This window comes from Aulonocara sp. 'chitande type north' Nkhata Bay, linkage group LG12, assembly GCF_057382095.1.
Source record: "Aulonocara sp. 'chitande type north' Nkhata Bay isolate Kocher_YH1m ecotype deep benthic linkage group LG12, A_spYH_male_GT1.1, whole genome shotgun sequence".
Taxonomy (NCBI): Eukaryota; Metazoa; Chordata; class Actinopteri; order Cichliformes; family Cichlidae; genus Aulonocara; species Aulonocara sp. 'chitande type north' Nkhata Bay.
In genome coordinates, this window is record NC_141355.1 from 14,553,673 (window position 1) to 14,565,344 (window position 11,672).

At 41.6% G+C, this 11,672-nt stretch overlaps 1 protein-coding gene across 7 annotated transcripts in view; it reads right to left on the bottom strand.

Moving 5' to 3' along the window:
- Positions 1 to 11,237, bottom strand: part of pbx3b (pre-B-cell leukemia homeobox 3b) — a 56,497-nt gene extending 45,260 nt beyond the window's left edge. Inside the window, exons 1-2 of one of the 7 annotated variants that reach the window (XM_086313687.1) lie at positions 9,646 to 11,237; positions 8,977 to 9,056 (exon numbers count right to left, since the gene is read on the bottom strand). In XM_086313687.1, the coding sequence (XP_086169813.1) occupies positions 8,977 to 9,056; positions 9,646 to 9,893 (328 nt within the window). In that variant the 5' untranslated portion in view covers positions 9,894 to 11,237. The remainder of the gene's footprint in view (positions 1 to 8,976; positions 9,057 to 9,645) is intronic. The other 6 variants (XM_086313689.1, XM_086313688.1, XM_086313690.1 and 3 more) reach the window with 6 other exon arrangements.
- Between the last annotated feature and the right edge of the window lie 435 nt (positions 11,238 to 11,672).

Below are 11,672 nucleotides of genomic sequence, written 5' to 3' on the forward strand. Positions count from 1 at the left end.
TGTGTGTGTGTGTGTGCCTCTTCACTCAAGAAGAGCGAATATAAAAAGAGCTTCCTGTGCAGCTACACAACGGGACTGTATCTTTTAGCATCGTGGAACGTATCAAAGATTAGGTAATGAAATATACACTCTTCTATTTTTCTGCTACCAGGCCCTTTGACAAATCGAGTACAATCCAAAATCTCCATAAATCACTATTAAAGACAAGTATATCATCACCGGCGCATATATCTTCCCCAGCCTGACCTGTAGACTAATGAGAAAAGGCCCAGACTATCTTGTCTGATTAATTAATTCAAAATGTCGGCTGTTATTCAAATGTGAGGCTGGTGTTATTTGAATAACACTTGACAGCGACGCCTGAAGAAATAATTTCTGGTTTGTGAGGCTGCAGCGGCATTACTGATGATGGCTCGTGGAAATGTTAGAAGCCGCCGAGTGTTTTCCCCCCTCTTTGCTTTCCCTCCCTCACCTTCTCAGTTATGATAGCTCCAAGAAGTATTTCATTACTTCAGCCGCCCCTTCCTCACAATTATGGCTCTTGCCATTTTTTTTTTCCAACTGTCCCTCTCTCCGTGTTTGTATTCCCTCCCACAGCCAGCCCAGATCTACAGGGCAGTGCTTTGGCTCTGCAAGAGACATGCTGGCAAAGAGGAAGGTCATGGTTTTTACAACTGCAGCTCCCCAATGCTGACAGCCCGTGCTGCCAAAGTGACACGCTCTGTTTGGCTTTCCCACGTTCATGGAGCTCCACAGCACTTCGTCTTTATCACGGAGCACGCCACACACACACACACGCACACACACACACGAACACGCACATTTAATCAGGCTCAGAGCTGCATTTCCTGCCAGTGTGCAACAAAACGATCACATGTACGGACATAATCACGAAATATCGTGACGGACACAAGCGGTTATTATCCTACTTGGTGGTGCACTTTTCCCTTTTATGTCTTTCTTTTTTTATTGCAAAACCCAGTGGATTGGGAGGGGGGGGGGGGAATAGGCACTGGAGAAAGAAAACCGTGAATGTACGTGCTAGGGCCTAGGGGCAGCGCACTCCCCTCTATCGCTTCCCTCATCAAGCATGGATTCTAATCAGGGCTGGGGAGATATAAGACGCTCAGTCATTAAATAAATTAACTCTGCCACTCCATGCTCTCCTTCAGCACCCGTGCGAGGCCCGCCGTGCTCTGCATACTTACAGAGGCTCACCTTCACGCCATAACCTAGCATGCCTGCCAACACACACACACACACACTCACACACACACACAGATGCACGTTAAGAACTAAACTTGAATATTTAGAGAAGGAGAGGAACCACACCTCCTGTCCCTCATCAACTGATGTTCCCTTTCCCATTGAAAGCTTTTACATTATTGGATTTCATTAAAAAAAAAAATTTTTTTAAAGTCCTGTGGACATTTTAGGTATGTCCCACAGTTTAGCATTACAAAATAAAAAGAATTGGAAAAAAATCCAAGTGTACACATAAGAGATAAAAAAATCTCTGAGATCCAAGGTTGATTCAGAGGGCTGGTGAGACAGCACAGACACGAGGTTTTTTTTGAGGATCTGTGCAGTGCGCTGCCATTCATCAACAGGAAGCAAGTGCAGTGACGAACAGTAAAAGAGCTCAGTGTCGGCTCGGATCACTGACACAAACAATCAAAGCTGACACAGTCTTCGTATAGCACCTGCCACTCCGCCAACACAAATAGATCAATATGAGGGGGAACTCATTCGCTGTTTAAAACTTATATGCGCGCACCCACATTATCTCCCAAAGCGGCGTGATGTAAAAAGCGCACGCTTAATACATATCAATCACTTTGACAGAGGAAATGCTTATTTGAGGAGCCAACGTGAAGCAAATACACGGTGTCAGCAGAATGTCCGTTGTCAAAACTTGCCATTTGAATTTTCAGCCGCATTGTGCTGAGACAAATGTCCTTAGAAATCCCTTACATTGCAATTTAGATCATTTTAATGCACGCTTTAATTCTCCATTACTTAGAGAGGAAGTACCTGGGAGGGTGGAAACGCATTAGAGAAAGTAAGAAATGAACAGAAGGGTCTGGGGAATCTCTCGAGCAGACACAATTAAATATTCATGCGTCTCCTCCTAGGACACAACAGATACAGATCATTATCATGGCAACAGCACACCACCATTTTGTTCACACCTTTGGCTTGGAATCAATGGGCGTGCGTAAAATTCTATACGAAAAGAAGCCATCGTCAGGTCATCTCTTATTAACTCTTATTAAAATTACATTTGCTAATTTTTTTTAGCGATTACAGATAACATTAGATATCAGATTCTTAACTAGAGTTATGACCAGTGGTTGAGCAGCTTTGCAAAAGGATCCATGTATTTGTGAGGATTTTGCAACGGGACAATATAGTAGGTCACAATGTTACTGAATGGTTCCAAAATTCATTACCAGTGCTCGGTATTTTCCTGCCTCTTGCTTGAGGATAAAGTAAGAAAAAAAAAAGAATAGCAGTGTGTAATGTACTTCCTCCACTTTCTAAAGAGAGGAGAAACCAGCCTTTTTTCCCTCCTTCTTTTTGGTTTTCAATCCCCCATCAAAGAGGAGCAAAAGGAGGGACAGCATTTCCCTGCTCGCCGTCATTAATCATAGCTTTCTGGGAGCAAGTGCATATTAATTTCTGTCATCCCAAACATCATTTGGTATTGTTATGCCACGGCTTAGTCCTCATTCACCAGCAGACGTCGGCCGTTCCTCCTGGTTTGAGGGAAGACAGGGCCTGTGTGGCTGTGTTTCAGAGCAAGAGGCCTTTATCCCTGGGGCTCTGACACCAATTAAGCCATTTCACCGAGAAACGAAAACAGGTCCCACCGTTTCTCTGTAACATGAGCCAGCACCTAGCTGCTGGCCCCTCGCCATCTCTCCATTACTTCAGACGCAAAAATGAACTTCAAGGACTAAAGAAAATAAAAAGACAGTTAGCCCGGCAAATGGTTGCACTTAACTGACTGCTGACAAAATTACAAAGAAAGCTACTTAAGTCTTTGTCCACTGATCACCAGGAGTGCCAGCCCAGTTTCTCCATCATTAGCTCCAGTGACACATTTAGTTAAAATGATTTTAAACAGATATTTGAATTCACGGACGATATCAAAACAGTGTGATATTTATGCCAAAACTGATAAGAAAAATGCTGGGTGTGCACTTCCTTTAACACCCCCTCCACTCCTCCATCGTTGCCTTTTAGCAGGCAGCAGAGTGGAGCTTGTCTTAGGGCAAGAGCAGAATAATGCAAGGTTTGTTATGAATTAAATATTAGAAATCTTAACACAGCAGCCAATAAGAATTATTTGCCTTATTAAAGCAGCAGAAGACGCTGATTAAAATTTCATTGCATTGCAGTCTTTTTCCCATTTCTGCCTTCAATATATCATTCTAATGTATGAAACGTAGAACAATGGCATCTGGAACAATGGGGAGAGGGGCTACATTTTCAAGCTCGCAAATGTAGCAGAGGCAGCAAAGAGCCCCTTTTTTTCCTTCCCCCGTTTTTGGAAAACAATCGTGTGTAAAGAGAAGAAAGGTGACGATTGTGTATCACGTCGCTTTTGTCACACAACAAGCCGCAAACCGCCACGGTGTCGAGATATTACAAATGTGTGCATTTAGTGACTGGTGGCTTTAACTCCTTCATCATTTTAGCAAGAGAACCGCATCACCTGTAACACCTTCACACACACACACACACACACATACACACACACACACACACACACACACACACACGCACACACACACATCCCCTCCAAAAAAAGTCCATCTATTAAAAAAGATTAAACACAGGCACAAAAAAAGCTAAATTAGGAGGAAATTCAAGAGCGCTGTCCATGTTCTTGCACTCACAGATGATGGGTCACTTAGTTGTCCACATGTAATGTGTACAAGAGTAAATGAACATCATGGTGTCTATTGTCCCATGAGGAAGACTCTTCCCTGAAACACTAGGGCTAATGAAATAGGGACCTATAAATAGCAGAGTCATTACTGAGAGAGGACTTGCTTTGCGCCAGTCTTTCACTGTAACGCTTTTTACACTAATAACCAGCTCTATGGCATTACATACACTTGGCCATCGGGTGACACAGTAATGAACATCATGACACAAGAGACTTGGAGAGTAATTTTAAAATAAAGTCTCTTTGTGACTTTATTTACTTACTTGTAAATAAACTCCAGCTATAGCTTGAAATCATATAGAATCACTACGAGTGTAAAGGAAGAAAAACGCATAATGAAATGTGTTTTCATAATCAGAAACGCATTAAAAGGGGTTTTAGATTTTGCAACAATTTTTTTTTCGTCAATACATTTTAGCCTATGAATAAATAAATAAATACAGATGGATATTTTATTTTGTTTTTCCCTGCTACATTTAACTTTAACATTTAAAAAAAATGCAAAAATAAAAAGTGGAATAAATAAGTTATAAAATTGTTTACAGTCCAGCTGCAGTGACATAAAAAAATAAAAATTAAAAACAACAGCAGGACGAGTATTTCTTCAAACAGCCAAAAAAAAAAAAAGCGCAATATTTCTACAGGTGTCAAAACGTGACCCACCTTCTTCACGTTTGCGTCTGCCTCGTGCTTTTTGCATTCAGCAACAAACAGATGCCACAAAAAGCAAGAGGGGCATGCAAAGAGTCTCCAGCAGGCACGCTCCTACTGCTGTAAACTAATTTCAATCAATCCTTCCTTTTTGCATCCAAAGCAGCCTCTGCTGGCTGCCACCGCCTGAAGATAACTATTTCACCACCTCTGTCATGCCTAATTAACAACTCAGATGTACAATTCAGAAATTTCGCAATTAACCTACTAAAATATTGTTGGAGGATGCTAATTGTTATGCCAGTTGCCATAAAGGCTCATTTGCATAACGTATGTGCAAAAAACAATTATGAGCTGTTGATCGCGCAGGAGCCCGCAGAAAACGCTTGAAGCGATTCGAGGGGGAGAGAGGGAGATGTGTGCAAGAAGATGGGTGCGTGCGTAGATGGAAGGACAGCACTAGATCACCCCCCCCCCCCCCCCAAAAAATAAATAATAAATAAATAAATAAAGATTTGAGGTTCTGTACGTGCAGATACCAGCCACTACAGCTGCAGAGACATCTATCGCCACAACACAAAAGCATTTACCCTTCCAAATGAAACCAATATGTATACTCTGTTTTTTTCCTCTTTGTCTGGCTCTCCTTCTTTTCATCTTTGATGATGGGGAAATGGAGGGTATTTGGGAGCTACTTAGATAATAGCCACATCTTCCTCGGTCCCCCTTGTGCTTTAGAAGGGGAAGCACTAGTGGCCCTGACACTGAGCCAGTCAAGAACCCAGCTGTGCGCAAGCCATTCGGCACAACACTATCTAGTCAGTGCAGCCGCATCACTGGGGCTCTCTGAGACAAAAAGCAGCCAAAGTCAATTGTGTCTGCTGCTGAATAGCTTTCTGTTCTCTGTCATGCATTTACTGGAGCCTTTTCAGGATGAAGAAAAACCCATGAGGTAGAACCAAAAAAAAAAGAAAAGAAAAGAATTGACTAAAATAACATATATTTTTGTTCCCTAGCTCCTTAATTTTGAGGGGAAAAAAATTGTAATAAAAATATAATCATAATAATAATAATACAATTAGAACTAGTTTCCTCATTAACTTTGGCAGCACTAAAATTCATGCTCCCTACAGAATTCAGAAATGCTTACCCACTCAGTCCTAACTCTATTTACTTCAGGTAACACTTTTAGTCCGGCTTGCATGTGGTTAATTACAGGCTCATCCTGAACTGTATTTAGTGAGCACAGTCTTTCTCAGTCGAGCACCGAACACAGCGTGGACAGACCCAAATGCACACGTGAAAGCACGTTCAGCTCTTTCAGAAGCCATATCAAAAACGTGCACAAAAAAAAACACCAAACGGCGACACCGCCTCGACCTGTGAGTGCAGTACCCTCCCTAATCCACTGCCTCTGACACAGGATCGCAGCATTCATCAGCCTGAATCTCTGCCACATTCCCTCCCTCCTTCCCCTACCTCTCCAGACCCCCTATTTCTGAACCTGATGAGTCAAAGGTCACGAAAACAACAAGTCAATACGCAGCCAAAGAAGCGCCACGCAGCTGAGAGAGCTGTGGAGAGGGCTAAGCCTCTCTGTAGTACTCCATGATTTAGCCTGTAATAGTTTTCTGTAATCTCTTTCTATTGATTAAACCTCACATCAAAGAGGAGTCTTGCTACAGAACCTCTCTTTTCCTGGTCAGAAATACCATATGGAGGTAATCTTTCACCTTTGTTATTCTTGCCGCTCCCGCTGCTCCTGCTGCTGTGAGCCTCTCTTCCAAGCAAGAGAGCAAGACAAGGGAGTAGCCAGCAGGATAAAACAAACCCAGCACAGAGGAATAACTGCAAAACTCATCTGAATCGCAGGCAATTTTCACTCAATGCATTCATTGTCTCCTCATGAAGCCTAGGGGGGGGGAAAAGGTACAGCGTGAATGTATCCTTTGTCCTAAAACAGTTAGAGACATGAAAGATTTTGATTTGTTTGTCTTTTTTTATGTATCAACCTAAAGGGGAAAAAAAAGATCACACACATGAAAGCACAAAGAACAACACTTGCCAACCAAATCTCACATTCAGCTTATCTAAATGCAAAACCAAGAAATTTTGGAGGAAAAAGCCTTCCTGCTAAAACACTCAATTTAGTGACAGGCAAATGACTTCATGCTGCCACTTAATCTCATTTCTTGCATAATGCTCTCTAATTAGCATATCAAAGTGAATTAATACTTCGAGGGCATTAGCAATGCAGAAATGTGCCCGTAGCTCTACAATAACAGTTAAAAGAGTGCCATAAACTTCCAAACACCTTGGAAAAAAACGCTTTGAAGTGTCTTGCTATTACTAGAAAATGCATTTTCTTAACCTTTCCGTTCCAAAACGCAATCATTTCAAAATGCAACTGAGTCTCGCCATCTTCGTCACAAAATAATACGAAAGCCAGACCTTAGTCTTACTAATCACCTGCACACCATGCAATAAGCCCTGATAACATGATACATGTGTGCAGTAATTACACTGATGATTCTTGGACCACTTTCAAATTTATTATTAAAAGCCATTTTCAGGCAGCGGTGGGCTCCATGGCTAAAAGACAGCGGCCCCATGTGCCATCTCAACAGACATGAAAGGGCCAAGGAAGCCTTGTGAATGATGCTGTAGGAGCCAGTGAAAGGCTTACTGTGAGCTGGAAAAGCAGACCGGTCAACAAGGCCACCAGACCAGCTGAGTTCTGTCAATGGCTAAGAGGGGGAGGCTGTGACTCTAAACCACAGGTTAACCATGCACACATACATACACACATGCACGCACGCAGGCTTGTGCTCACTCTCCTCCTCTGTCTCGTCTCTTTTTCACACTCACTTCTTACCAGGATCTCGATCAAACGTGCACGTGGACACACCAAATGATGTTGCTTTAAATAATTTCCATGCTAACTTGAATGACTCGAGTTCACACAGCTTAAACATTCAAACAGGAGCCATTATAACTTCAAACAAACAAACAAGTAAAACTGATGTGGGAAAGTGGTTTGGGTCTGAAGCTAAAAATCACTTCTAATACTTGTTTTTTTCAGTGAGCTCCACATTCTACAATCGCAGCAACACTTCCGCCTCAAAGCTGGCATTGTGTTTGATCTGCATCTATTCTTTTTTTATTATTGCTCCGTCTCTTTCATTGCCTGAAATCAACAGGCTCACAAACATAGCAGAGCAGCTCGGCTAGACTGTGGACCCTCGGCCTGCCCCTGTGGACGCCACCTGTGTTGAGGAAGTTCATAAACTTTTATGACCTCCTTCAAGCTAATTTCCTCATAAACCGCACAAAGGTCACAAATCTGACAAAACACCAGGTTTACTCCTTTTTTTTCTAGTAGAGTCAAATTCGTTCATCATTTTAAAAATACATATTACTAGAAAAATAAATAGCTAACATATAGGAGAGTAGATATTTGAAGCACCTGTTCAATAAGCATTGTCTGCAAAAAAATTGTCATCAAAAAGCCAGCGTCCTTATTTAAGAAAATAGACCATAAGGTGTAAAACCAATAATCTCATGGGATACAGGTTTGGACTTGAAATAAAAAAAAAACACAAAGTTTAAGCTATAAAAAAATGAACGCTTGTAATTACAACTCTCAATAATATATGAATGAAGTGTGTGTGCATGCTAAAGGTTTTCAATCCTAGTCCTAAAAAACAGAAATAACAGTTTATGCTCATATAAATATATAAAAAGAGGATTTTTTTATTATTATTTCACAATCCTTTTCTCTAACTAAGCTTCCAGGAGATGTGTTGTTTGCATTTTTCAAGATTAACCATCCACCTTTGCAGGAAGGCTTTCATACAACTGCAGTCGAATTATTAATTCTGCGAGCCCATCGTATGATTTGACTAATAAAAAAATCTCTTATAAGTTGATGGCAAAACGTTGTCAGGTTTTCCAGCATGGATTCTGTGTGATCTAGGATATGTAGAGCATATGCTACGGGACTTCCCCAGCCTCTTCACTGGCAGGGTGGTGAGTGTGAAATCTGGAGCGCACTTTATGTTCAAATCCAAGCAAACCAGTGCTTTAAAGCACACTTGCAGAAGAAAAAAAAAGAGCATCTTCAGTGGAAGAAGACTCTGCCTATTGTTCCGTGACAACGGGAGTTTCTGCGTGGTACGGTGACATATTTTTAAAAAGTGACTGATTCATTCGGTCAGAGGTCACCTATAACCTGGATGCAGGCTGTCATCAGCTCACTGAGAGGTAAAAAAAAATGCCTGTGTTTTTATTGATTCTCCAATTGCATGTATCACTGTAACGATGGAGTTTATAGTTTGATATTACAGTATTTTAGACAAAGATCTTACCTGTCTTTTCTTTGATTTCACAGAGAACGCTGAAGAGTGCTGGTTTCATTCTGTGACAGTTCAGTCCGTGTTTCCTGTTTCAGTATAAGAGAAAATAAAATACTGAAATAAGTTCACTGATAGTTCACATGTCTGACACAAACAGTTAATAGGGTTGGACATGCTTTTAAGTTTAGTTGCCACTTTAATAATGCCTTCCAATGTTCCAAGCCTCTTCTTCAGAAAGTTAGCATTTTCTTCTAAAATGTATACTGTGTCATAGTATTTTTATTTTTTTTTAAAACACCAAATAACACCAAGCCCTAATGTAAATATTAGTCTCAGTGGCAATTCCCTGCATAACATGAGCCCACTGGCATTAATTGTGTTTCAACACCACGTAGACTTTTGTAGATGAATGAACATTTATAAAACACGTGCTCACTAGGACAGTTTAACTAAAATGCTGTGCTTCCCTCAGTGGCAACTTTCACTGTGTTAAAGCTTTGCGAGGCAATAAATACACCTCAGAGTGAGATTATCATTAAAGCCACTCCAGCCTATTGTTGTGCATTAGGGAGTTAAGTTAAACGGGCCACATCTCAATAATGATGCGTTCGGCGTTTTGTTTTGTTTTTTCTTTTCTTTTTTTGGTGTGGCGAAGTTAATAAAACATATAAATCAACCAACTTTGCTTGCGCCTCGTCCAGACTTTGATCAGTTATGGTCATTATTTGATGCAGAATGTCACCAATGTCTTGTTTTCTTCCGTCTCCGTCTGTCCCATCGTGTCCATGTGGAGGCGGCAGTGCCATGCCTCCTTGTACCGAGTGGCCAGCCAGACTGACACCGCCGATCGACTGCATGATCCGGGCTTGATCGTCCATAGTAGCCGCTAAAGAGTCTGTGCACTGAGCCACACAAATTGAAAAACTCATATACGAAATCGGCTACAACATATGCCGCAGACTGGAAGGTTGTACGGTTGTGTGATTCTTCGGGGTTAGGCAGCACACACGCGTCTTTTGTTAAAAAATATGCAGCAGTTTTTATTAATACTATTTTTTAGCGTAAATCTTCTGTCCAAGTTGTCGTCGCTTTACGCGCGGTCCAAAGTGCCAAAACGCTGATTTCGGCTGTGTTTGTAGAAAATCGCATGAATATTTTTTTCTCTTCTTCTTTAAAACTTGTTTGTCAAAATTGACGGTCCATCACATCCCGCACGGATCCTCATAGCAATCAGTCTTTTCTCTGGGTTTTGACGGGCGGTAGAGACAGAAACGGTCCTTGGTGGTCTCTCATTTATTAGCGCTCTTCGTGGGATTCCGGCGCATTTCCTTTCGAAAATGTCCAAATCCTCCTCATGAAGCACCGGCAACAAAATAAAAAAAAAAAAAAAAAGATATCCGCTGTGAAAACGTGTAAACAAATAAAAAAAACAATCTTAGGCTCGCAGGTGTCAGCTATAAATGTGCAGAAATTATCCCCGCGACAACTGACAGTATTTAAAAAAAATACACAATCTGCAGCAAGGTTTCCAAATGTGACTACAAAAAATATGAAATGTACAAAAAGTTGGGAGATTTCTGCTTAGAAAAAAAAGCAACGGCGAGAGGAAATTAATTAGGAGACAACGCTGTATTAAGGCGATGCGCAAAAAAATATCTTGCCCTTCTGAAATTTATGAGCTCCAGCCTCTGCCTGTGTGTGTTTTATGTTGTTTGATGGCAGCAGTAGTGAGCGATTGACAGTGTGCCAATGCCACTCACTCAGTGCAGACGTGTCAGAGCAGGGAAGAGGGCAGGAAAAAAAATAATCACAAAAAAAAAAAATACAAAATACGAAATGAAAATGCACGCTCCGCCCTGCAGAGGAGGGGTCTATATTCTTGTCACTTCTCGCCTGAACACCGAAAAACAAAATGTTAAGCGCTAGTACTTAAGATGGTGATTATAATGATGAAAGCACGGCTGAGTCCCCTCTCTTTCTTGCAACAGCGGCAGCAGGGTATCCTCGTTTCCTCACGCGTGCACGTGCAGCTATGTGCATATTCTCTTGCAATAACAAAGATTTAGCTCTGTAGCAATACAAGCAAACACATAATGAGAGTTTTTATACAGTTTGATGTAGAACTGCACAGTCCCTTGTAAGCCTCGGTTCAAGCCAGGCAAGCAGTAGACATGTTTATATTATTGGAAAGTAAAGCTCCTCGACCAATCCCGGGCGAGAATGACGAAGACTGACGAGCTCCGCGTCCTATGCTGGCAGATGCATGATGCCGAAAGCCCACCCACTTCATCCCTCCATCTTCACCACAGCGCTTGCAAAAGGATGGGAACTTCTGATTGGTCGTTGCTACGAGTGACATCCACTGCACAAGCAGGCGGCGCTGCTCTGTGCTCTTTCGCAGTTGCTATGGCAGCAGACAAGTTGTTGAGCCGGAGGAATGGCAGCAAATATACAGTGCACCTCTACTATAAGCATCGAGATCAGAAAAAAAAATAGGGGCTTTCCCTTCAGTTAAAATGAATTCAGCGATAACGTGTAGGAATAAAGGATGTGGACAGAGTTTTATACGAAGAAACCACAAAAGAGGGCTTGTGTTGTGCAAAGACGTTAATGGTGAACTTTTGATAGATAGGCTTTGCTTGGTTCTGATTACTCTGCAATGAAGTGACAAAGTCACATAAACAATATTTAAGCACGGCCGTGTTGCT